Below are 27,025 nucleotides of genomic sequence, written 5' to 3' on the forward strand. Positions count from 1 at the left end.
CAGTTGTGGCACCACCCCCATGCTTAGTGGCAAGTGGCAAGCATTTACCCAAACCCGACTGGGACGCACTTGCCTCGCTGTCTGCCATCATCAACATCAACGCCGTCGCCATCAGCAGACGATGTTGCTGCCTGGAACAACCCTGCCGCAGCCAAAGCTCTTCGAGTCGCAGAAGTGGGGGGCGTGGCTGGGTGGGACGAGGAAGGGCTGTTGATAATCATACTAAATGCTGCCATTTGCCATTTGTGAGGTTTTGCCACTTGCCCTATACACACACACACACACACACATACACATCTACTGCTGCGTGGGTGGCTGAGTGAAAAGAGGGCGTGCTTTTTGGCTGAGCTCGCAGGGAAATTGTGAAAAGTTCGCCTGGAAAGTACTTCTAAGCTTTGTGTAAACACCCACTAAAATCAATTTGCTGGATTTTCTACCACCAGAAAATGTGTATTTTACGGGTTACGCTGAGAGTCCGTCCGGCGACTGCCGGAGTGATACACTTCTAGAGTTGGCTGTTCCTTTGGCTGCTGGCGATGTGAGCGAAACTGGTTAAGATTGGCATAAAATGGCGCATTATATGGGTTGGGAAACGATAAATACAAGATAAATATAACGATTATATAGAATAGGGATTTGGCCTTCGCATTGAACTGCTATATAATGGAATGGGCAAGTAGTTAAAGGAATTAAATAGAATAGTACAAGAAAAACTTGTCGAAAGTCGAGATTATATAATAATAGAAGTGACTAGAATGGATAATAAGCTTATGTAGTATGAATAGAATGGAATAGGGGGTATATAATCAAGTGGAATGCATGAATGGAACATAATGAAATGGATATGAATCTGAATAGAAATGGAGCAAATCTGGAATGTAAGTAATGAAATGTAAGAACAGGAACAGAGTGGGAATGGAACATGCATATACGTGGAACGGATTGGGAATGGAACATTGTTAAAATTAAGCAGAATGAAATAGCAGACGAATGAAAATGGAAAAAAAATGAAAATGAAAAAAAGTGGAACGAATGAAATTAGAATTGGGTCAATTGGAACGTATATAATAGATCTGGCACAAATCGAAAACGAAACGAAAAGTGATTAAAAAATAAATTGAAAGAGTTAAGAAAGACTTGGAGTGCAACTGGGAGATGAGATTTGAAATTTATATAAATAGGAATGGAACGCAAAAGAAGAGCAAAATAAATAGAGTCGTTTCAGTTCAATTTGATTCCTTGCCAAGTGAAACAGAACGAAATGGGAGTGCAACGAAATATGAATGGAACATAATGGAAATGAAACGTTTTAAATGAATAGTAGCAATTGTATATAAAAGTTTAAACAGATTGTGATTGGGCAGAAGAAAAATAAAGTTCATTTTAATTTTTGGCAGAGACTAAAGACAAAGCTTCTTCTTCTTTTAGCACATATTTTCCAACACACCTACTGCCTCCCCACTCAGGTCTATGGCAATATAATCTCACATAATGTTGCTGCAATTTGTATTGAGCAGAAAACTTTTATTTGAATTTTTGCCAAAAAGAAAAAAGAGAAAAGAAAATGGAAAACTTTGTGAGCTTGTGCGTTGGCTCCTGCTGCTGCTGCTGCTGCTCTGTCTGCCCGGCTGCTGCCTGCACCCTGCTCCCTTTACTTAATCTTAGTCTAACAAATGGCCTGTCTTGTCTCGTAAATCACTTAACAATTTGCAAAAGTCTGTACGGTAAGGCAAGTGCAAATCGTGCTAAGGTTTCTTGATTTTGGATTTTTACATGTGTACGCATAAGTGGCCCTAAATCGCATTCATATGAGAGCAGCCCACTTATATACATTCTCCCTCTCCCTCTCCCTCTCTCTCTCTGTCTGTCTGTGTGTGCGCGGGGGCAGCTTTTTTGTGTGACCTGCCATTTGATTTATTTATTGTTGGTTTATGCGTGATCTTGCCTCAAATTAGCATTTATCATTTCGACCCCTCCCCCACATAAAAAGCCCCATTTTGTACAAGTTCTTGGTACATAAAAAGGGCAGCAAATTGTTTTTCACAAGTGCAGCGTAATTTTTCAAATGCTTTTTACGCTTGCCGCCCTTGATTGATTGCGATTATGCAAATGGCAGCGAGACACTGCGATTGGCCATGGATGTGGCATCGGAAATGGACTATTTGGCGGCACCTACTAAATACCCAAAGCCTTGGCGTCACAATTAGCGCACAATAAATTTCAAATAATTATGCAAACGACGCAACGTAAATACAGTCACATAAATGTCGATATAGATAAGCGCCAGATAATCCTAAACAGTAGCCAAATGACTTTGCCTCTGCCTCACGCCTCTCTCCCCCTACCTCCACCTCTCTCTTGGCGGCAATTTGTGTCACTAATTGCGTGCAAATGGCGCTGCCTTTTGCATTTTGGGCCATGAATATAAATAGCTGCCCAAATGGACAGTGAAGCCGTTCAGAGTATGGGCAAAAAGGGGGTTTTGAACAAGTGCTAATGAGGCTCAGGTATGTATAATGTGCCATCAACTGTTAGGCAAGCCATAGACATTAATAAAACATCTAAAAGATATACCAAATGGAAATAGTTATCAGAAAAAAGCTAGTTGAATATAATATATATTATAAATAAAATAGTTAGAGCAAATATTTTTTTTTAAATTCGAATCTGTCTTTTTCTCTTGTTTAAATCTTTTTTTGAAATATGTAAAATATTTATAATTATTTAAATCTTTTTTTTTATGTAAATGTTAAGCTCTGCAGTCATTTAGATTATTTAATAAATAATAGTAAAAGAAAAACACAAGTATTTTTCATGACTTACATAAAATATTTATAAATATATCTCTAAATAAATATATATAAAAATATATTATAATATTTATATATAATATATTTTATTATTTTTAAATGTTTTTATACAATGCTTACAATATAACATATACATATATGAATGCCTTATCGAACCCTCTTATAAAATATTAAAAAAAATAATCAATTTTTCTATATATTTTACTATTTATTTTTTATCACATTCTTAACTTTTTCCGATTATTTAGTAAATAAACGCATCCCTTGTGCAACCCTTTTTCCCATAGCTAAGCCGACGCACCTGCAGCTGCACCCGCTTGGATAGCTTTATCCGATCAGGCTTTATGGTAAATGCCATAAACTAGCGTTATTTATTAATACAGGGAATGATGTAAGCACTACATGCTCATAGAACGCAGTCCCAGCCGCAGCCCCAGCTCCAGCTCCAGCTCCAGCTGATTGTGCTTATTAGTATTATCCAGGCTAATAATATTTTTAATACTTTTAGCACAATAATTTCGTTTAATTTGTTTATTTATCTAGCTGAGCTGGTTTATAGCCTAAGCCAACAATAAACACATTTGTTTAGTTAATGAAGTCGATAAGGCTACCGGGCCATCATAAAGATATAGATAGAGATATATATATGTATATATATGGACGGTAGCGACACTTGCTGTTAAGATTTATGAGCTGTGCCGCATATCTCATGCCAGACAGCTTTAATTGAAAGCAAAGCGTATAATTTTCAATCAACGAAAAGCCAAAAAAAGAAGAAATATATACAGAGAGAGAGGGAGAGGGAATGAGGGAGAGAGAGGGAGCGATAAGGCTGGGCATGAAGTGGGTGTGGGCATGGATTATACGGTAGTCAGTTGGCTGACTGTTGGTAACCATTGATTGCCATTTATTTGAATGTTTGCCCAGAGCCAACGACAATGAAGTCGATGATGACGACAATGATGATGAAACTGGATATATTTCTATTGATTTTAAAATTATGCGCACAAACAAAAGTATGAAATGCTGCTGCTGCTGCTGCTGCTGCTGCTGCTGCTGTTGCTACTGTTTGCTAAAGCTGCTAGGGAGCTGCTCGATACGTGTCCGTCACACGACTCGATAGGGTAACCATTTTGACTTGCCATCCGATGTTGACTTGCTGTTTAGATTTTCAATTAAATTTGTTGACAGAGCGCCATGGACGAGGAGTCAGCGCGCGCACGCTGCGTATACGTAATATAAATTGATTATTTCAATTTATTTAAGCGCAACGATAGCATTTAATTAAAAACTCATCTGTGCAAACAGCGCTTGGTGCACGGCAAGTTGCAGTTGCAACGACTGCTGCTACGACACGACTCATTACAGCTCAAGTACCAGACGGCCACGGCGCGCCTGATAAGCTGCACCTCGCCCAACTTTATCAGACTTTTACATCTGTTTCTAATTGAAAAGGCAGCTACTGTCGTTGCGGAGCTGCCTTTCAGGCCTGTCTGGCAGCCCGAGCCGCACAGAGTCACAAGTCACAAATGTGACACGAAAATTGACGCCAATCGCTGCCATTAGTGTCAACAGAAGCAGTCTCCCAGCCCGGAGCTGGAGGCAACTGTGTCCAGCTCACACAAATACTGATTCGATAAATGGAAAATGGGCAGTTGTAGTCCCATATACCTGCTCAATGGGTAGATAGCTAGATAGTCTACATCTCTCTTCCTCACTCACCTCAACTCAATTCACTTCACTTCAAGTTTAAATAGTCAATAGCAAAACAATAAATTTTCTTTAGCTCATCAAATGCAGTTGAGTTTCTGAGCTGTTTGCGCCTGGGCTGAGCGCGTGTCGTGACACGAAATGTGACTTTAGCTGAAAGTTAAGCAAGCGCAAGAAGAGAAATTATGGAAAATTTAGTGGAAAAGCTAAAAACATAGATTTTTGTATCTATTTTACTGCATAATATGAAACATATAATTTAATAAAAATATATAAATAATGCTTGATTAACTAAAATATAATATATAATATTATATATTAAAATATTAATAATATTATATAAAAAAAATAAAACAAATTTATAAATATTTTTATAAATATTAATAAGAATGCAATAATATATTATATATTCAAAAAAATATTTCTAATGCTATTATATTTTTAATGATATAACTTAGTGTAGATTAAAATTAAATAATACAGAAAAATTTAATATTAGGGCAAAGTTCCTATTTTGAATCTCTATAAGGCTTCATGGTATTAGGGAAGAAAAGAGCTGGCATCTGAAATATCATAACTTAAATTCTGTTGGGGACTGTTCGGCCAGATTCCCAACTGCGTTTCATTAAAGTTCTATTTTTAAACTCTAACTTTGCTCTAGTTAACATATGCCAAATGTGTTTATTTAAAAATTTCTTTAATTTGCTTCTCACTTAACTTTCTCGTGCCAATTTCTTCAGACATTCATCGCATTGCAGCACGCGCTCATCTCCAGTCGCGCTGCTCTGCTCTGCTCGAGTTCTCTGGGAGCTGTCAACTGATTTGCTTTGCGCCTTTTGTTGACTTTTTCATATTTCTTAATGATGACATTTTAATTATTAGTAAAGTGCTTTCAAATACTGATAAGATATCACATTGGATATTTATGGCTAGGTGTGTGTGTGTGTGGTATGAAGTGTGCAACTGTTTGGTGCGAAGTTCAAGTTGCCAGCGTGTGTGTGTGTGTGTGTGTGTGTGTGAGGGTGCAAAGGGGAGGGAATGTGGGCTCAGGCAGCTGCTGTGCGGGCATTGATTGATAATTCTGTTTATAGACTTGGCTACAGAACTATTATAGACTCACAGCTAAACCATCAGAGCTGACGAAGCTAAATAAAACAAATGAATTAAATGTAAAGAAAATGAACATCGCTGAAAAGCAAAGAAAATATAAATTATACTTTTAAAATATTTTTAAAATTGTAAGAATAAAAACAATAAAGGCTACCAAACTTTTCTTAAATATAGTAAAGAAGAATTATATTTTTATATAAATTTATAGCTTTCAAAATGTTAGGCAAAAATCAAATAAAATTTTTCTGAAGGTTTTTAACTGGCTGAAACGGGCTCACAAATTAGAAAAGCTCCCAAAACACCAGGTTTTTTAAGTTATTTGAAACTTCCAGTGGACATAGCGAGAATATAAGAGAGCGAGAAAGGTTGAGAGTGGAAGGGAAAGTTTATATGGAACAGTGAAGGGAAGTGTATAGCTGAGTGGAAAGAAAAGTTGATATGGAACAATGAAAGGAAGAGTATGAGAGATGGGAGAGAAAAGTGAAGTAGTGAATATAGAACATCTGCCTAAAAATTTACCAAATAAAACATAAAATAATTTTTCTCAGTTATTTTAATATGTTGTACTCAGATTTAACTATATATAATACATCGTTTAAGTATTGACGATTGAATTTATTTGATTTTATAAATTTGATATATTTAATTATGTTTCTTATCTTTACTATATAGTTGCAAGTCAGGCATATCTTGATTTATATCTATATATATACTTTATTTCCCCAATTTGTCATATTTAGATCAGAGCAAATGACAAACTCTCAAGATTGATGCTGCCCAAACACAAGATGCAAACAAGCAAATCCCTGCCTAGCACATGAGCTCCACTGATGGGGTCCTCGCAGCGGGCAGGAATACCACAAAAAGGCTGTACAGCAAATGCAAACAGAGCAAATGGCACGCGTTGTCATATTTCAGAGCACTCGATGTTGACGTCTTGAAGATTATGATTTGTTTTACTTGACGCTTAACGAGCGCATGATACCAGAGCAGCCACACTCGACTAAGTATGCTAAACATGTGCCAAGTGTGTGCTGGTGTGTGTGTGTATGTGTGTGTGTGTTGACAGCGAACAAATTTTTACAGATTTGTCAGAATTTAGGCAAGGCAAACGTATACGTATTATTGTCTCTGGGGCACACACATAAAAACAAATGTATGTAGATGTGCTTAGCACTTAAAAACTGAAGTTGTTTATGAGAGCAAAGGGGCTGCTGACATCATGTAAGCAAATTGCGTAAGTGGCTGCCGACATTGATTTGACTTGGCCAAAAGACGCAGCGAAACACAGGCCCTCGTCTTGACTGGGTGGCATAACAAATTTGTTTGTTTAGCTTTTTGTTTTGGACCAACGTCTCAATCAACCCTTGTGCTGGCAAATTCTTAACCCTTTCAGTAAATTGATATGACAAATCCGTAAAAAATGTTTAATGAAGTGAAAAATTGCAAAATAACCAAAAATTAAATGAAACGTCTTGCTATGTGTTGTTGTTGTTGTTGGTTTTAGCCATTGAAAATTAAGCTTAGGGTCAGTTGTTGTTGTTGTTGTTGTAGCTGCCTTGCATGACAATTTGCCTGGCTACAATAAAATTGTGTAAACAAAAATTGGGCAATTTCCAGTCGACTGGCTTTGTGGCTGGCCATTGCTTTGGCGCCAATGGGCGTTTTTTTGCTCTGGCAGCCTGGGCGTGGCCAAGCCCAAAAATGTTGTATTTATTTGTGGATTTTACGTAAATTGGGTGTGTCTTTTATTATTATAGGGCGGCCAAGACCAAGACAAATGGCCAGCTCCTTGAGGGCGCAACACTTTTCTGTTACAGTTTGCTAGAAATCATTTTTTGGCAATTGTAAAACAAAAATCATATACAAATTTTGCGGCTAGCCACGCTTCGTTAAACACATACGCAAATGCTCTGCTGCCTTTGGTTCATAACTGAAAAGTTTTGAGTCGAATATGTGTGTTTGGCAAGTTAACGCACGACTTGGCTGGACTTGGCTGGCAAATTGAGTTGGGGGCGCAGCTGGGGAATTTGCTAGCCAATAACGAAATTGTGCACAAATTGACTCCAGCACAGAGCCACCGAGCCCAAGCCCAACCCCCACCCACAGACCATGGCCCAGGCTCGTGCTCACAAATCAGAGTTGAGGACCAGACAGCACCAAAAGTGCAAACCAAGATCATGGCAATAGCTGCCAATTGTTTGCCCAGCCAAAACAGACAACTTGACTTTTCACACTCACAATACACACACTCACAGACACACACACACACATACTCAATAGCCAGCGGCTGCGTTTTTGGGTCTGGGCAAATTTGCGTGCAGATAAATTGCAATCTGGCCAAGTTCAGTGCGAGTGTGTGTGGGTGTGTGTGTGTGACTGGAGTTTGTCTACTTGTGAGGCTGTCAGCGTCGTTGCAATTGTTGTCTTTTAATCACCCAAGCCAAGTTAGGCTCCAGTCATAGATACTCACGACTGCACTTCATAATTTTAATTGCCTCCAGCACAGCGGAAGGAGGCGACAGCAGCGCGTGGAGCTTAAGTCCTGTTTGGCCAAGGCATTAGACCCACCTCGCACGTGACTGCCTTCGATTTTTGGGGAGTTGGCCGGATAGATGGGGCCCATTCGGTCAACAAGCAATTGCAACTGCAGGCTATTTGCTTGGGTCAATAGAGAGAGCTACTTAGGCACATCAGAAGCGAACCTGTTGAAGAAACAGTGTGAGGCAATGTAATGGAAAATGTTACAAAGAATAACGTATGATATTAAGGAAAGAAGTTTTTAGTGAAAGAGTAATATAACTTATAGAGATATCATCATTAATCATCAATCATCAATCAGACATCGGAGCAACAGAGAGAAGTTACGGAGAGAAGACTATGTTTTATAAGAACATGCTTAGAGTAAAAGAAGTCTTATTGGAATCCAATAGGATTTTAAAGCTACAAATTAAATAGGGATTTATTATGCAGTCATTCTCTCTCTATCTCTCCCTCTCTTGTTCTACTACAATCTACCGAGAGCATAAGTATGTCTTATCAGAATATTTTGAAGAATCCAATAAGCATTTCTTAGACTACAAATTACAAATTGATTTGTTGCGCAGTCAATCTCTTTCTCCCTCTCTCTTATGAAACTATATCGAAGCTAATTTACACTCTACAAGCGCGGCCTAATTCACGTTGTCTTTCTCAAATTTTTTTCTCAGCAATTTTTAGTCTCATCTCATCTTCCGCAATCACGACTGTGTCCGCGTGGCCTTTGTAGCCATCTCACTCTCACTCGGCAGCACTCGGGACTACTTTCAGCAAAAGCTATCGTTGTCTCACTTTCACACTTTGAGGATACAAGCCAGAACTGAGAAGAGCACAGACATGGCGCAAACTCACTCGGATAATGACTCCACAGCAACTCTTAACAGGAGGCAATCATGAATTGGGAAACTTAGAAAACTTAAATAAAATGTATATAAGAAATAAATATACATCTGCATATACGTTTACATTTACATATACATACATTTAAATGTATTTGATATCAGAAACCGAATCAAATCATAATTTGATCACGTTTATGCCAGACATGGATAGATACACATATTTATATATCAGATGTTGATATTTATTTCTTTTATTCTTTTGTTTTTTTTTTTTTTAAGCCGCAGCGCAAATTTGACTATTTGGTCGCGTTTATTGATGTGTAATAAACCAATTGCATTTGTTTTGAATATATAAATAGACATAAAAAAGGACAACGACAACAACAACAACAATAGGCAGCCATTTTTTGTTGTTGCTTTCCGTTTCCGCTTTTTTGCTTTTTCTGTTTTTTTTTTGTTTTGCTTTTGTTTGGCTTTCGATGTTTGGATATTTTTTGTTTTGGGTCGAAACGTGCGTGGCATACTAATTTGGACTAAATGGATACAAGTTCCATATTGTATACAGAGATATATGTATATATAGGGTCTTGGCCTACCCCTAACTGCTAGTGAGGGTTGGGTGTGAGTTGGGGGGCTGTAAAACGTTTGATTAATCAAACGAAAAGTGTTGAAAATGTTATTTTTGCCAGCGCTGCAAATGTGGCATTTGCGATTTTTATGTGACACAGATTTACGCAGACAAACAGACATAAATACATAACTGTATACATGGGTGTGCGTGTGTGTGTGCGTGTGTGTTTGGTCAGTCTATAGAAAAAGCCACAAATGGCGCCATTTAGTTGTTGAGCAAATGTAGCCATAAAGTTGCCAAGCCAAACGTTGACAAATCATAAAAACTCTGCACACAGAAGGAGCAGCTCGAAGCTGGAGCTATTAAATCAATCGGCCATAAAAAGGGCGCACAATAATAGAGCTGATAAAAAAGAGCAAAGGCCTTCGGACTGCCGACTGCCGACTTGAAAGTGTCTTAACAATTGCTCTCGCTCTTCAGTTAATTAGTCAAGCCAAAGGCTGCTTCAATGCAAACACGAAAATGAAAGAAAAGCCACAGGCAAAAATTAAATAAGTAGCACAATTCTAGCTGGGCATATATGACTGCATAATACCCTTTTATAGTACACAGCAAAAATTTATATTTTCCGATCTGTAAAAGCAAAGAGCAAGGCTTAGACGTGTTTAAGCAGCTTTAAAGTGCAAATATGTGAAATATAAGTTTATAAACATCTTAATCTGCATCTAGAATTGCCACACCCCCTTAATGGGCGTTGATATATAAAACATTGCTCAGTTTATGGTCAAAATTCAAGATCAAAGCTTAAGCTTAAAAAGTGCTGAAAACTATAGTTTTAGCTTAGCCAATTTGCCACGCCCATAAGTGCCCTATATATAGCAATGATATATATCTATGTAGGCATGATATGCTCCAATATATATACCAAATATCGTCTTTAATTGCTATAGTGCCTTAGATAGTAGGACTTAAGCTGAAACACTTAAGAAAATATGCAACTTGCCACGCCCCCAGTAAGATCATAAAGACAAGACTTTGATGAGAATGAAATGAGCTGATATCAAGTCAAGTCCCTTGCTCTGTTAACTCTATCAACACGCACCATATATACCCTTCTGGACTTTATGAACGAGCACAAAAACGCGGCTTCATTAACGCCAGCCAAAGTAACAGCAGCAGCAGCAGCAGCAGCAGCAGCGGCTGCCTTGCAACCAGACTGAGTACGTGCCACATTCAACTGCCACATTTGTCATTTAACATTTGGCAAACGTATTAAAACACCCCATCATTGCCTTAATTAAGAGCCATAAAAGCACATTTACTTATTGTGACTGAGCTACAACAACAAGAGCAGCAGCAGCAGCAGCAGCGGCAGCTCCAGTTCCAACTGGCCTGTGGCACGTCTTTTCCGCTTTTATTTATGCCCCAGCCAAACAGCCAGTCAGAGCGCAGTTGAAGCACTCGACTCGCCCAACCATTTGTCGTTCTTAATTCATGGCTAAAGTTGGAATTAAGTGAATTTTACGTTCATTAACGTGCGAGGGTTGCGCTCCAGCCCCAAACTACATGGCCTGATCTATATATATACATATAAATATCGTAGTCTCCGTGTGTGTGTGTGCTACGCACTTTTTGCTGCCATTCGCTGTGCCAGACAGTGTTGATAATTAGCAGAGCGTCTAATGTTGCCCTAATAACGTAAATTTGTGGCTTAGTGAAGCAGCAGTTGAGCATTAGAATTGAAGTGGTTAGCGCAGAGAGGGAGAGAGAGAGGTAGGTGGGCTCCAGCATAAAGGTAAACATGGTAGACATTTGATTAAAGATAGCAACAAATGTTCAGTTGAACAAACTAGACCAAGGCAGCAGAAAAAGATTTGAACTTAGGAATCTTCTTTAAACTAGTTTTTGGCTCTGTCTACAGAATGTAAATAAAATTATAACAAATATTTATTTAAATGCAAATAGTTAAATTAAGTATTTTTTGTGTATGTATTTATTTATAAATATAATATATATGTATGTATTTATTTTTAAGTTAATTTTTTGAATTGTTAAAGAAAAAAACAAAGTTTCTTTTGCTTGTTTTATAATAATATATATCTACATTAGTTTACTTTTTTTAAGTTAAAAAACTTAAATATTAGTCCTTTTTTATGTTTAATTTATTGATTAATTTTTTTTGTTTATTTTTGTTTATTTATTTTTAAAAATGTATATTAAAACTTAAATGTTATTCCTTTTTTATGGCTATATTAAATAATAATTCCTCTCATATTTAATTTTTGTCAGACCAAACAAAAACTAAACTATTAACTTTTAACAGAAACAAAATTTATTATAAATTTGCATTTATTTCATAAAAATTTAATTGCCTTACTGGGTTTCTTGATTATTAGAACTTTGGGCCATATCTTAAGTAACTAATTGGGCACAGAAAAGTTGCTTGGCAACAAAGGCAAAACTTTTTAATAACCTGTCCATATGACAGTTTCGGCCCAAACTAACTGGACCCAAAATGCTGACCACTCAAGAGTCCAGTCCAGCGTCGAGTCGAGTCGAAACTAAACGAGCTTGTGCCGCAATGCTACGAATAGCCTGTTAATTAGTCTCACTTAGAAAATAAACTGCAGTAATTAAGAGAAGGCAGAAAAAAAAAACTCAAACGTGGCTCCACCCCCAGCAAGTGCCCCAAAAAGAAACTATAAAAAATACCAAAATTTATATATATGTATTTAAAAAAAGAGGAAGAAGAAGAGGAGTGACAGCAGCGGCGGCGGCAATGGAGTGAGCATTTTAATTTCAACGCTAGAATTCTAATTAACAAACAAATCCGACAAAATACACAGCGGCAGAGGCAGCATACTGAATGCCCAGGGGAGCGAAAGAGAAGGCGCGCAAGTGAGCCGAAGTTTTGGGCCAAAGTCAGCGTCGGCGATGGCAGCAAAAAAGTATGCTATATAAAAGCGTTGGGCTGGTGGCAAGGGAAAACGAAAACGAAAAGGAAAACCCTGTGAGCCATGATCTCCCAATTTAATATTATAATTGCTACAATTATCATTCTCATGCCATTTACACAGCAATTGCACAAAAACAACAACAACAACAACAACGTCGACGACGACGGCAGCAGAGGCGACAGCGGTGATGGCGACGGCGACGGCGAAAACGACGACGTCGTAAAGAAAGCAACAAAAAAGGGCAGCACGTCAAGTGACTGGCTGCGGGTTGCGCATATGTATGGCAAATTGAGGCAATTACCGGCTCTTCTCACCCTCAGGCTTATGTGCTCTATATATATATACATGCTATGCTGTGACTCCACCCACAAGACAATGCGCTCTCACAGCTGCAAGCTTTCCCTTTCGCTCTCATAGACATGCTCTCTACGCATGCGTTGCGGATGTCGGCGTCGGCGCTGACGTTGCCGTTGCCGTTGACGTCGACAGCAGCAGTAGCAGCATGGCGGCGTACAGATGATGCCAATGATAATGGCGTTCATTATGTGAAGTTGGCCGCGGCAGCGTCGACTTCTAATGGGCGCATTTTAAAATTAATGTCTCAACTTTTTTCCGTTCTGCGCCGACGATTTTTTGACTATGTGCGCTAAATAATGATAATTTTTGTCAATTTGCCGTGCAGAGAAGTCCACTTTTCAGATGTTAATTGTATAACTTTATCTAAACTTGACTGGCTCCATCAATATGTTAACAAATCCCACCCACACACACTCATTTAGCCAATGCACACACAAAAAGTATGCCAGCAAAAAAGCAACGACAACAACAGCAAACATTAATTGATTTGTACATAAACGATAATTTGAGACGACAAGCTAAATTGATTACAAAATGTTTTGCAGCTGTTATTATTAAATTAATTTGTCATCAAACAAAGCATAAAAACGTTTCGTTCGCCCAACTAAATCTGCATAAAAGCAACCCCCAGTTGGCTCAAAAAAAAAAAAAAACGTATATTTAAGTTAGAAACATGACGCAGAAATAATCACAAATGTTATGATAAAGCCAATGACAAGGGTATAGATAACGCATTTGAATAAGTTTTATCATTCGAGTCGAACTAATTGAGTTTGATAAAAAGTGCCTGAAACTAAGTGGTGACAAATACCTTCTAAGTGCCCCTAGAGTGGGGCTCAGGTCTGGTGTGGGGCTTTTTTCTTTCATTTTTTTATCTAGTCTCCCCCTCCTTATTGGTTAGCCTTGGTTGGATCATCAGTGTAAAGTCCAAAGTACAGTTAAGCAATAATCAATTGCTTAGCATTGCTTGTCGTAATTTTCAGTAGCAAAAATCGTTGTGTTGTTCTTGCTTATGTTGTTCGACTTGTCATTGTTGTTGTTGTTGTTATAGTCGTGTGTAGTCATTGGGCTTTCAACAGAAGTCGTTTAGTGTTTGGCTTCATGTCATGTTTGTATTTCATAGATAAAATAGCGCGCAATTGTGCCAGCACAGAATATGTGTAATTATCGTTGTCACTAATTAAAGCGACTGTGTGTGTGGACTCAAAATTGCATCTTATCTTTCGAGAACCAAAACTTCTCAGGGATATTCTTATTTTCATTACTGAGATTTTGTGCGATTTGTGCAGACAAAGTGTCGTATTTCACAAATCCAGTCTACGGGTAATCAGAAAACAAGTTCAATTAGTGCAGCTATATCGATACTATTACTACTTCTACTATTTCGAGGCATTCTACATAATTTAGTTAACTTAATATTATTTATTTATTATATTATTAATAGTTAAATGAGTAACTACGTATTGAATAGGTTGCCGGCTTAATTTGAAATTAAATTTCTACCGCCTTCAGCCTTCAGTCTCAACTATCGATAACATATTTTGCACCACTGCAGCGCCAACATTAGCTTATCTTGTCTTTCACAGCACTGTTTTCACAGTTTACAGTAGCTTTTTACAGCTGTTAGCAAGTCAATAGCAGCGCAAAAGAAAAAACGAAAAAAACAAAAACAAGGAAAGTGCATAAAAACAACTTACAACTTATTTTTTCATTACAATTGAAATTGGTGCGAATAGAAAGCGAAACAAATCTTTTCTAATATTATAAAAAGAGAAGAAAAATAAGTGTTGAGCCTGCAAACTGCGTAAAATGCGTCATATCAAGTGAATAATAAATGTAATTTTGCTACGTTATTTTGAAACGAAAGTCAATTATGAAGACGCTGCAAAACTTTTTAATTTTCTTGACGGTTTTAGTATGCAGCCTTGCTGTGACCAACACAAGTCCATTAAGGTGAGTTAACCTAAAAAAAACCTAAAAAAGCAAAAGAAATATTCATTGCTTCGCTCCGCAAGATTCGCGTAAACGTAAGCAAAAAAAACAGTTTAGGCAAAGGGGCAAACTATGAATCGATATTTCGATAGGCCGCATGCAATGGCATCAAGTTCAAGGTTACCCCCATCTTCGAACGCCCGCTTTGTAACCTCCACATATTACTCACAGCTGGCTTTGTTTTTTTCCTCCCGTTTCAATTTGCAGCGCTCTTCATGACATACCTGTCTCGGGTGTCGCCTTGGCCAACGTATCGGATGAGTCAAGCAGCTCCGTTGAGCAACCTTTGAAGCGTCCCAGCGCTGCGGATTTCTCGGATGAAGATGATGACGACGAGGAGGATTACCCGCTGTATACGAATCTCGTGAGCAGAGATCCACAAAGCTGGGAAGTCCTTGTCTTTACGCAGCAATGGCCAGTGACTACGTGCTATCATTGGAGGGAGGAGGATCCATCGCATGAGTGCACATTGCCGCAGAAGAAGGAATTCTGGACCATTCACGGCATCTGGCCCACCAAACTGGGTCGAATTGGACCGAACTTTTGCAACAAGTCCGCCGAATTCGATCCGGATCAATTGGACACGATTGTGGATAACTTGAATACTTACTGGATGGACCTGGAAGGGGAAACGTCCCAGGATTATCTATGGAAGCACGAATGGCTCAAGCATGGCACCTGCGCTGCTGTCCTCGAGGCCCTCGACAACGAGCTGAAATACTTCGGGCAAGGCTTGATTTGGCGCGAGAAGTATGTAATATCCAATATACTGGACGCCTCTGGCATACATCCCGATTCGAACAACACGGTGATTGCGTTGAATAATGCTCTGGTGCGAGGCCTGGGCAAGAATCCATCCATCCACTGCATATACAATGGCAAGCACGACATTAGCTATCTGTCAGAGATACGTATATGCTTCGACAAATCGCTGGAGCTGATCGATTGCGACGGCACAAAACTGGGCGTGATGGCCATTAGATATCCGGGTGGCATCGTGAACACCAATTGCCACATTAGCGATCCTGTACACTATCCTAGCCTGGTGCCACCACTGCAACGTAAGAGCGAATGGAAATTCCCCTTGGTTAACGTCTACAAGTTGTTGCAGTTCCTCATGTGGTTTACACTGTGAAGAAATCCCTATCCGTCTCCCTCTCTCTGTTCGAGTATTTAGTTTGTTTACATCATTTGTTATAATCCACACATGAGAGATCGTATTACACTATTTTTTTTTATATAACTGTATTGAAAGCAAAAATCAACCTGGACGTGAGGCTAAAGTTTGAATAATCGTGCAAGCCATATCAGAATAATGCGTATAAACGACGATAAGCTACTTGATTGTGTACGCCATATCAAATTTCTTAATATATATATATCAGGACTTGAGGCTAAATTGTAAAATGATGACTAATCATGTAGATCATATCACGATATCAACTCAAGCTGCACGATATTGTAAACCATGTAAAACCCATATATATCAGGACTTGAGGGAAATTTGTATTAAAAGATGAGTGATCGTGTAAACCACATCTGGATACTATAAATATAGGCGTGATTGTGTAAACCATATTACAATTATATAATATATATATCACTATATCTCTCTATATCAAAAGGCGTTTATGCGTATGCAACTATTTGTGATTCTAAATATCAAAATATAAATAGAAAATACATGAACCATTTTTATTAATATGTTTATAGCACTCACAACAATCACATTTAAGCAACTACGCATAAACGTAGTTTAGAACAAATTATTTTAAAAATTTTATCGTCTCCTTTGATACCTTATCACGAAATTATGTTTGTTAATAATTTACTTGATTGTTTCAATAAAAGACACCGACACAGAAAATAAACAAACAAACACAGAGCAAACAGCAAACAGACTTTGTGATTTTGAATCGGATATTGTAAATTTGCATTACTTTTATATTTAGTTAATTATAATTTAAAGGCTGCATATTTTGAAGCTCTGAATGTGGTTAAAGGGAACGGTTTTAACTAGTTATATTTATATGAGTTGGTATTGCTTCTGCTTATTGCTGTTGTGTTGAATTGCCATTGTAGGTGGCCTTTTCCTCATCGTCATCCTTGGCCGTGTCCGCCAAACGACGTATATTCGTTTGGCCAAAACGTGTCGGCTTAAAGATGCCAGAACGCTGCTGTACCAAGTCCAGTGGTTGTGATGCACCCGCACCATCATTTGACAATTCAGTTGGCTTTATTTGATGCTCCGGTGATCCAACAGCATTTTGGGGATGGGCACGCTGCAATCCAGGTCCACTTGTTGTACGTAGCATAAACATATCCAAGTTGCGACGGTTGCTGATGCTATAAAAAGATCTATATTAAATTTTGATTTACGTTTATACAGCAATCGAACTCACTCTCCGCCCTGGGGAGTTTCTGGAGCTTGGATTGGTCTGCGCCAGCTCATATTTGCAAATATCTGAGCGAAACGCGCTCGCAAACGTTGAAAGCCGTGCTTATTAATGTAATCAAAGGCGACAGCGGCTGGCGTTAGGATAGCCCAGATGACGCTGGTCAGTATGTTCATCACATTATTTCTGCTGCGCACCACACAGTTGACCTGGTTACTGCCTAGCACCAATAGAACTGCGTTGGGCACCAAATTCAAATCGTTCAACGATAGCAATTCATCCTCAATTTTGAATTCTCGTCTCGGATAGCTGGTGGCCAGCGTGAATTCACGTATGGAGGTGCTGGCGAGCAGCTCCTCGCGTACATAGCTACGCACTGTGGTTAATGGCTCTATAATTGGAAAATCTTTGATGCGAATTATGCCGCCTGGCAGACGGATTTGTAGGCGTGTCTCTTCCACCGCGACGTGGTGCGACTGTTCGGGCGTTATAGTTGCTATTGACGCTGTTGTCGGTGTAGTACTCGACACCTCCACAGCCATGGCTGCTCGATTGGCCAGCTCTGCACGATCGGCGGCAATTTGAGCCAGAATACGTTCACGTGTCGCCTGCTCCTGTTGGCGCTCGCGGCGAATGCGTTCCTTAAAGTATAGAATAACAACCATTAGGAATATTGGCTATTGGCGTTCACCTTGTTGAAACTTACTTGCATTGACTTGAGCTCTTGCTCTCGGGCAGATTCTTGCTGTTCTCGAACAGCTGCTTGCTGCTCTCGTGCAGCTGCTTGCTGCTCTTGAGCTTCGCGTCGGCGTCGTGATTCGTTATCCTTCTCGCGTTGCTTCTTCTCCTCCGAACGTTCCTTTTTACGCTTCTCGACCTGCTGGTGTACTTTAGTCCCGCGCTTAGTAGTTCCCTCAACGGGCGCTGGAGTCACGCTCGGGCCAGGCACTGTGGTTGTGGTTTCTGTAGCCGGTGAAGTTACTGCCTCTGCTGCTGCTGCTGCTTCTGCTTTTGCTGCTGCTGCTTTTGCTGCTTCTACTGCTGCCGCTTCAGCTGCTGCTGCTGCTGCAGCCGCTGCACGCTTTTCGGCTGCTGCTGCCGCTGACAAAGCCGCTGCTGTTGGCTCAGCTGGCTTAGGTGGAGGAGCACTTGCGTCCAGTTCAACCACTGTAATAGGCTCAGCAGCTGTTTCAATGGGCTCAGGTACTGCCTCCGATTGCTGATTAGCAGATGGTTCTGCCAGTTCCTTAGCTTTTGCTGAGTCCTGAACAACAGATGGCTCTGTGACTTCCTTAGCTTTTCCTGATTCCTGTGACTTCTTTGCTTGCTCAGATTTCGTTGCAGCTGGAGCATATTTTAATGGTTGAGTTAGCTTCGTTGTTGACTCCGTTGTTTGCTTAGCTGCAGCGGGTTGGCTGCTCACGGTTGCCCCTGAATCATGCTCAGCAGCAACCGACTTCTTAAGATCCTCCTCCGCCTCTGAGTGCTTCGCTTTTGCAACCGGCTGCACAGGCTCTTCAGCTTTTTGCGCTATTGGCACTGGTGCGATTACGTTTTCATTCTGATCGTTATCATCGCCAGCGATTTTTCGTCGTGCTTGATCGTCCTGTTCATCGCTAACTGTTGAACTACTAGTGGGACAATCGATCTTATGTTTGCCCGACAATAGAAGCACCTTATTGATTTTTATCAACAGCTCTTCAACGCCACTAACGATGCCTGTGGCGATGTCCAGTGGCGTTCCGGTTTTGCCAATAAAGAAGATCGATGGAATAGGTACCACTTTATCTATAAGACAAAGCCATACAGGTACTACTTGTTTCACAATAACGAGCTTTCACTGTACTTACATAGCGATAGAAACTGTGCATATCTTGCGCTATCACCTTGAATTTTAACGGCTACAAAGTCTGTTGTCTGCAGCTTTTCGGTGACACGCGCATCATCCAGAATTCGATCCAGATTCGCGGTCATTTCATTCTGACCTGTAATTCAATTACAAAATCCAATTAGCGAACATGACGTGGTGAAATTGCATTGCAAATAGAAGGGTATGGATATTTGCCTTGAATATACACGACGAATATGGCATCCTTGGCCTTGGATTCTGCCACAGCTTCAGCTATATTACCCGTGTGCCAATTCATAATTGTTTGCTGCCTGGAATGTTTTGTTACCGAATAATTTGGCTGTTTCACAAAAACTTTTTTTTCCTGCCTGACATCTATGTGATAGTGATGAAACGTTTGTTCGACGTTTATCGATAATGCTCTTTGTTGTGTTATCGCCTGTGCTTTCAAGTAACACAAACAATATATATATTTATTTCGTTACAAATTTATTTATAGAAATATTTAAATTTACAAGCTACAAAATGTGAGTGTGAGGTCCCAGTCGGAAATTACCACCTGTCTAGTCTTTAATTCGATTCGTATCTATTCAGTAGAAGAATCTGTAAATATTCAAATCATAATCAGCTTCATTTGTATTAGAAATATTTGTGCAAATCTACGACCATCAAAATCCGAGCATACTATGGAGCTGGCTGGCGTCATAGATGTCTCGCTTCGTTCCACATCCGGCAATCGTGCCACACGTACACAGCAACGTTTCTGCTTGGGTTTCAAAGGAAACGGATGTCCGGCTGCAGCTCCTGCTTGTCCTTTGATGCGTTCCAAATTAACGCGACACTTGCGTATCTGCGCACGTTCTTGATAGTTGAAATCACCATGGGCCATGATAAATGGATGGCGTGGTATTTTAATGACCATCTTTTTTAATTTTTTTTGTGGCGACATTTTGATAAGCGCAAACTAAAACAGATAAAATATGACGCTATTCTTGAGAGCTGCAGCGATGCAGCTGTGAATTTAAGCCAGCTGCTTTAATATCGATATATTATTATTTATCGAAAATTCACCACGCTTGAGTTTATTTATTTTTAAATAGTTTATGTTTTTAGTATTTTTTCTTTTTGCATTTTATTTACATTTCGCTTTTTTCAGCAATAAATTTAAATTAATTAATTTCATATTTTTTAAGTAATCGAACAGAATTTTTCGTCGTTGTGCAACACTAGCTACGGGGCATTGTTTTTGTGTGTCATTATTGCAGGGGAAAATATTGTGAGAAAAATTAAACATTTGCACAAAGTTACGTGTTTTTTAAAACATTTACAGTCAAATACTAAACGGCAAACATGAGTGACATACAAACATTAATGGACATGGGTTTTCCCAGAGATCGAGTGTGAGTCTATGTTACATTTTTTTCTTCGCCGGCAATTTTTAAATGTTTTTTTTTTCCTTTTATTTTTTAGGGAATATGCATTAAACGTAACTAGCCACAAGGGCGTCGAAATGGCCATGGAATGGCTATTGGCCCATGGTGATGAAGAGATACCCGCTGCAGCGACAAGCGACGCAGCACCTGCTTCTGTTTCAGCTGCAGCTGCAGCTTCAGGTGAAGACACAGCGCCGAGCAGCAGCGGCTGTGCCGACGGCGGAGCCGTAGCCAAATCTCTGAAATGCGATGACTGCGGCAAAGTGCTCAAGGATCAGACCGAAGTGGAATATCATGCAGCCAAAACAGGCCACAGCAACTTCTCCGAGTCTACTGAGGAGAAAAAGGCGCTCAGCGAGGAGGAGAAGAAAGCGCAGCTAGCCTTGATCGAGGAGAAGCTCAAGCAGAAGCGTGTGGAGCGCGAGGAACGCGAAAAAGCCGATGCTTTGGAGCGTGAACGCAACCGTATACGCTCCGGCAAGGATATGACAGAGGCACGCCGTCGCATGGAGGAAATCGAAATGAAGAAAATTGTGGATCAACGCAAGCGCGAAAAGGAGGAAGAGAAGGCAGCACGCGATCGCGTGCGTGCACAAATCGAGGCAGACAAAGCGGCACGCAAAGCCAGGTGAGATTGGTACTTAAGCGATGTGAAACTATTTACTAATGTTTATAATTCTTGCAGGGAAGTGCTGAGCAGTCCCGCTGCCCAATTGTCGGATGCCGTGCCCTCTGTCAGCTCCACTACAACGGCCACCACGCCAACTAATGTTAAATCGCCACCGCGCGACTATACGGAGACACGCATCCAGGTGCGACTGCAGGACGGTTCGACGTTGGCTTCCGAATTTAATGTGAAGGAGCCGCTGTCTGCTGTACGTGTGTTCATCCAGGTGAAGACTGGCATTGATACCCCATTCGCATTGATGACTACATTTCCGCGCAAGATCTTTGCCGACGAGGACTACGAGAAGCCGCTCGAAGTGCTGGGCCTAGTGCCCTCCGCTGTGATCATAATGACCAAGCCGACTGCGTAGATTTTCTCACACACAAACAACAAAAACATCTTTAACTAACTCTATATATATCTATATAATATAATATGTATAATGTCGCGATATTTCGGGCTTACGATTTTATATAAAGCAAAAGCTTAACTCAAATCTTTTACAATTTTATATTCGCATTGGGCTGTGCTACATGAAGGGCTCCACATAGCTTTTGATTTTCTTGACACTTCGCTCCGCTGGCCGCATATTCAAATGTTGTCCGAATATGATGAACTCCATGCTGTCCACGTGGAGGCTAAAGACGCACTCGCTCTTGGGTACCGTGCGCACACGATGATCCTCGCCCAGCAGCTTCAGTACATTCTTGGTGTCCATGACACATATGCCATTGAGGCCAACTAGCGTGGGACATTTCGATTGGTGCACCCGCAGCTTAGCTCCGTGCAAATCCATTTTGACCAGCTGCCGACTGAACTCGTCGTAGCGCTTCTCATGCAGCTGCGGCACCTGTTCGCCCTCCTTTAAGTCGAGATGCTCGCGTATGTATCCCCGCCAGAGCTTGTGCAGCGGCAGTGCCTGCTCGTAGCGCATTTGACGTGTGGGCAACGCATTGAGTCCAAGTTTCGCATATTCCCTCCTCGTCAGACTGGCCGATTTGTGGGCGCGACGTTTGCGCGTGTGTTGCTTCTTTATCTTCGTGCCATGCAGCATGGTAATATGATCTGGTATGATATTCACATTACAGCGATGATGTGGTACTACAAGATCTGTAAGAAACTCCTTCAAACTTTCTGTTTCTCTCTCCATTTCGTCCAATTTGATTTGTTTACAAAACTTTTAGCAATTAGCGCACATTCTATAAACCGATAACAACTATCGAAAATGACAGCTGTTAAGTTAGCTTAACATAACTCTGTAAAATAAAAGACAGAAAGCATTGTTAAGGTCACACCTTTAACTTTGCACCAAATGTTGCTGCAACATTAAGCTACGAGCGCGCCATCTCTTGCTAACGCAAAAATGAATAAAAATGTATATTAAAAAAGTCCAAATCACTTGTAAATTAACATTAATATGATCGAACAACATAGTCAGCGCATTTTGTTCATTTTCTCAAAATGCAGCCATCATAACAGCACGCTGCACCTTTGAGGCAACATGTTGCTAAGACTCAGCTGTTTGAGTAAATACCTAAAGTGGAACGACCCGGTCACACAGCGACCAGACACAGCAGCCCGGTCACATTGCCAGAAATTTTTGTTGTTGTCAGTCCTATCACGACTTTCGCATAAACGACACGCATAATATCGGTAAAAAGACGCCGCGTGTGTTTGATGCAAAAGGCAAAGGAAAAATTTAATACATACACACACATGTATTGCAAAAGCAATTTAGCTACTGCCTATCAAACTTCGGGTAGTGTGATAACAAGATAATGCAATAATTGTTTTGTGCTCCCCCAAACAAACGTGACCAAATGCACAAATAAAAAAAAATACAACAAAAGTAAAATATATTCAATTGATTGCCGTCGGTCTCGTTCGCGCTCTCTCTCTCTCTCGCCTCGCTCTTTCTCTCTGTGTGTGTGGCTGTGTTTCTAAATGAATGTGTGTACGCGTTAATAAACCACAAATAATAACAAATTCGTGAGACTTGCTGCATTTTAGTCACTGTTGCAGTTCCGCTGTCAGCGTTGCCGTCTCAGCTCGCGCCGCGTTTTCAATTTGTATTTGTAAATTTCACATCATCTCTCTCACGCCGCTGTCGACACCGCAGTTGCCGCCGCCGCCACCGACGCTGCACACACAAACATACGCACGCAAGCACGCCAAACCAAACACACACAAACATACTCACATTCATTCGTACAAATGCGGAAGAGTCGCCGCAGTCGGCGAATTTAGCTCCCCACCGTTGCCATCAACATTAATTCGTTGCCGCTGCCGTTGACGCCGCTCAATAATTGTGCATTTTGCTTAAAGGTAAGCTCCAAGCTGGGAAAAACTGCCAAATTCCATGTGTAATACAAAATGCCGCACATTTTGTGCATTTCATTGCACTCTTTCTTTTTATTGCAATGTGCATTGTTTTCCATGAGTGTTGCCTTGGCGTCGACGCCGCAGTCGGCATCGGTATCGCCGCAGCGACAGCAAAAAGTGTCAAGTGCGCGGCGCTGACGCTAAGCACGCTGTGAGAGCGCACGCCGTCTCGCTCTCTCTTCGCTATTGTTGCTATTGCAAAACATGTGCACATATTAAATAAGAAATTTGCTCGTCATTTTTTGTCTGCTCTCCCATGTAAACATTTAACTCACAAAAAAAAAAAAAAAGAAAAAACTCCATAGTCCACTTTTAGTTTCTTCTTTTTTTGAGTTTGTTTGCCTACTCTGGCTCGCTCGCTCTCTGGCTCTTGCGCTAGCTCACTGACTCACGCATACATATACATGCGCGCACACTAACAAAGACGCGCCCCGGCCGCAGCTAACGGCACTTTTTCTTTTTTTTTTGTTTCCCTTTTTCTCTTTGCCTGCCAAAAAATGCGCCCAAAAATCTAAATCTCAAATTCTTCTATTTCTCCTTTATGTTTTTCTCTTGCAGTCGACAGCAGCAACAGCAAAAGCAAACAACAACAGCTGAAAAAATCAAAGAAAAATATGTGTAAAATGCAGAATTTAAATTAAATTCCATCAATTCATTTTTAATGTGTTAAATCAAATTCAAATAACATCAACAAACAAAATTCTTGTGTGCGCAACAACAACAATAATAAAAATCCAAAATTACAAAAATCTAATGGGAAACTATTGAATGGCGGCCATTAGTGGCCCCAAGCGGCATCCATTGAGCAGTCAACACCATTTCTCCCATCCAACCACCACCGCCACCGCCAGCAGCAGCACCACCACCACCACTACCACCACAAGCAACAACACCAACAGCAACAGCAACAGCACCACTAACAGCAAGCAACGACTTTACAGCTATCAAACGCCAGCTAATCCCCAGCACACAGCACAAAGTTACTCCAACGCCACCACCAACAACACCGCCACCGCCACCACCACTACTAAGAAGGGCAACAGCAGCAGCAGCAGCATCAACAGCTGCCCAAATTCTTCAGCTGCTGCGCCGCGTAGCTCAATGAGCGTTTCGATGTCACTGGTACAGGGTGGTGCTGCCGGTGGTGCGCCACAGGGCGCCAGCGCAATATTAGCCGCAGCGGCTCCATACTATCAGCCGCCAGCGGTGCCACAGGATGTCCAACCGGATCGTCCAATTGGCTACGGTGCATTCGGAGTTGTCTGGTAAGTTATCAAGCAATATAATGATGTGATGTGGATATATTTTGATGTGAGAATGGCTATATGATATATATAATATGGAAGATTATAATATAGCATATGTGTAGCTAGTCACATAGCATTATAATAAGAGTCTAAGGTCATATAGAGGGCATATATATTGAACGTATCATAAATAGCAAAGTTTTACTAGATCATATGATATATAATATATGAATTGGTATAAGATTGTATGATAATATCAATATATGAATTATAATATCAATATATCATAGAAAAATTCTCAGGGTTAGAGGGAAAGGGATATATATGAAATCCTCTCATATGAGCATTAACTATAAGATGCCAAAAGGAAATATCTCCATGCAAGCCCAACATTCCCAACTTGCATTATATATATATATATATATATGTATATATATCATATACTTTTTATATATGCTTCTTAGAGTTGCTTGCCATGTGTCCAAGTTGAAGTTGTATTCACATTTAGCTGCAGACTTTGGTCCTGTCATGTAACTGGGGTTCAATGCCTCTTGCGCCTGGCGGCGACCTTTCCCTCAGTGCCGTCCTTTAGACATGGGCCTCTGTTTTGTTATTATTATATTCTGCTTCTTTTCGCTCTTTATCCCCTTTCTATATACTCTTTTTTTGTATGTGGTCTGTCGTCGCAGCGTCAACATTAACATCAAGCGTCGTCCTTCGTCCTTTGTGCCTAGTTGGGGTGGTTTTTCTCTAAATATGCTCTGCTACCCACCCATTCTAAACACGCTTTCCTCTTTCGCCTGCCCCTGCCCCTGCCCCTGGCCCTTTGCTTGCTGTTGTTGCTGTTTTTATTTCTGTTTCTTTTTGTTCTTTTCTGTTGCGGCTCGCGGCTGTTCGCCGGGCAAAAGTTTTTCCCAACCTTCTTTGATTTGCATTTTTACAATTTTTACATTAATTGTTGCTAAACGAGTTGTGCAACGCTTGTAACGGTTGATTCTTTGACTTGTTTTTGACAGCTGAACTGAAATTTGGCAACGCTGCGCATTACGTTTCAATTTTATATAAATTTCATTCACGTGTAAAACGGCATTTCCGGCGCTGCACGCCCAGCGGGACAGAGCGAGAGAGGAAAGGGGAGAAACGGGATTTTAGTGTTGGGTAAACACCAAAAGAAGCTAGCGAAAAAAAAACTGGCACACGCTAAGTGACGCCTAGCAGTAGGAGCAGGGGGCGGGGCAGGGGTAGGCATAGAGTAGAAGTGCTTAAAAGTAGGCACAAGGAAGTTGTGCAGCGCATAAAGACGACAACGAAATGTGCCACAAGTGGAGGAGAGTAAGCAGAGTCGTCCCCCGTCCCGCCTCTTGTAACCCCAAGCCCTAGAAGAATGGGGCAAAACGTGAAAAGCTGTTTAAAAGGAGAAAGAAGCCGGCTTGGCTTAGGCCTTCTGGCTTAAAGTAGAAACCCGCAGAATAGAGTCGTTGACGTTGGATTGGCTTTTCAAAAGCAATCATCATGCTCTGGTCGGGTCTGGTCGGTCTGTCGGTCTGTCGGTCTGCTGGTCTCTTGGTCTGGCTCAGAGGAAAACTATATTAATATATAGCCTGGGCCACTCGGCACTCCGCACTGTAAATGCAATCAAGCGTTAAATTTAAGTGCCAAATGTCGAACTTGTTGTTAGATGCCCGTGTGGCCAGATGCCGAGGCTAGTTTTGTTTATGTGCCGTTGGTTAGCAGCAGGTGAGAGAAGGTGTAGTCTATTACTCAGGCAGGAAGTCGCACAGCAATGCGAGCAAGTGTCATAGTTAATGAAGTTTGGCAACATCGGTCAAGTACTTCAAATTGGAATTTCAATTGGAATTTCACTTGAAATTGCTAAAAACAATAGCTCTCAGCTATTAATGGAATTGGAATTGTGTTTCTGTTGATTTTCTGTGCATTTGGTAAACTGGAAGAGCTTTAAATTGCGTCAGCTATTGAAGTTTGTCAATAGCTTAAGCCAAACAATTCGAAAATGTGACTTTAAATGGGTTTTAACTCTTTGTTCGGGCATATGCAAATATGCCAACTGCATTTGTGAAGTTTTGCAACATTGCATGAATTTTTCATTGCGTAAGCGCATGGCAATTGGATGAATATATTGGAACAATTTTTAAATTTTATATAT

General features: G+C 40.4%; 7 protein-coding genes across 8 annotated transcripts in view; 4 read left to right on the forward strand and 3 right to left on the reverse strand.

The window, feature by feature from the left end:
* The first annotated feature begins 12,362 nt into the window (after positions 1–12,362).
* On the forward strand, positions 12,363–13,513 carry LOC111603063. The gene is made up of 2 exons (XM_023320520.2): positions 12,363–12,591; positions 12,659–13,513. The coding sequence occupies exons 1-2, from the start codon at positions 12,532–12,534 to the stop codon at positions 12,953–12,955; spliced, it is 357 nt and encodes a 118-aa protein (XP_023176288.2). The 5' UTR covers positions 12,363–12,531; the 3' UTR covers positions 12,956–13,513.
* Positions 13,514–14,554: 1,041 nt separating this feature from the next.
* Positions 14,555–16,621, forward strand: LOC111603036 (ribonuclease Oy). Its single transcript, XM_023320465.2, has 2 exons — positions 14,555–14,848; positions 15,095–16,621. The coding sequence occupies exons 1-2, from the start codon at positions 14,769–14,771 to the stop codon at positions 16,020–16,022; spliced, it is 1,008 nt and encodes a 335-aa protein (XP_023176233.1). The 5' UTR covers positions 14,555–14,768; the 3' UTR covers positions 16,023–16,621.
* A 172-nt stretch (positions 16,622–16,793) lies between these two features.
* LOC111603040 (UBX domain-containing protein 4) lies at positions 16,794–19,526 on the reverse strand. Its single transcript, XM_023320470.2, has 5 exons — positions 19,349–19,526; positions 19,134–19,268; positions 17,990–19,071; positions 17,290–17,924; positions 16,794–17,233 (listed from the first exon to the last, which is right to left on the reverse strand). The coding sequence occupies exons 1-5, from the start codon at positions 19,428–19,430 to the stop codon at positions 16,939–16,941; spliced, it is 2,229 nt and encodes a 742-aa protein (XP_023176238.2). The 5' UTR covers positions 19,431–19,526; the 3' UTR covers positions 16,794–16,938.
* Positions 19,527–19,637: 111 nt separating this feature from the next.
* On the reverse strand, positions 19,638–20,166 carry LOC111603039. Its single transcript, XM_023320469.1, has 2 exons — positions 19,799–20,166; positions 19,638–19,735 (listed from the first exon to the last, which is right to left on the reverse strand). Exons 1-2 carry the CDS (start codon positions 20,079–20,081, stop codon positions 19,719–19,721), a joined length of 300 nt encoding a protein of 99 aa, XP_023176237.1. The 5' UTR covers positions 20,082–20,166; the 3' UTR covers positions 19,638–19,718.
* A 168-nt stretch (positions 20,167–20,334) lies between these two features.
* LOC111603037 (UBX domain-containing protein 1) lies at positions 20,335–21,683 on the forward strand. The gene is made up of 3 exons (XM_023320467.2): positions 20,335–20,532; positions 20,603–21,193; positions 21,251–21,683. The coding sequence occupies exons 1-3, from the start codon at positions 20,483–20,485 to the stop codon at positions 21,600–21,602; spliced, it is 993 nt and encodes a 330-aa protein (XP_023176235.2). The 5' UTR covers positions 20,335–20,482; the 3' UTR covers positions 21,603–21,683.
* A 42-nt stretch (positions 21,684–21,725) lies between these two features.
* On the reverse strand, positions 21,726–22,468 carry LOC111603038 (ribonuclease P protein subunit p29). Its single transcript, XM_023320468.1, has one exon. The coding sequence runs from the start codon at positions 22,380–22,382 to the stop codon at positions 21,762–21,764; it is 621 nt and encodes a 206-aa protein (XP_023176236.1). The 5' UTR covers positions 22,383–22,468; the 3' UTR covers positions 21,726–21,761.
* Positions 22,469–24,300: 1,832 nt separating this feature from the next.
* Positions 24,301–27,025, forward strand: part of LOC111603058 (serine/threonine-protein kinase NLK2) — an 86,856-nt gene continuing 84,131 nt past the window's right edge. For both annotated transcript variants that reach the window (XR_002751651.2, XM_023320517.2), the window contains exon 1: positions 24,301–24,879. Coding sequence is in view for 1 of the 2 variants with exons in the window: in XM_023320517.2 (XP_023176285.2) it covers positions 24,383–24,879 (497 nt within the window). In the remaining variant the exon portion in view is untranslated. The remainder of the gene's footprint in view (positions 24,880–27,025) is intronic.

Source organism: Drosophila hydei, unplaced genomic scaffold (genome assembly GCF_003285905.1).
Source record: "Drosophila hydei strain 15085-1641.00,03,60 unplaced genomic scaffold, DhydRS2 tig00000001-arrow-pilon, whole genome shotgun sequence".
NCBI classification, from domain to species: Eukaryota; Metazoa; Arthropoda; class Insecta; order Diptera; family Drosophilidae; genus Drosophila; species Drosophila hydei.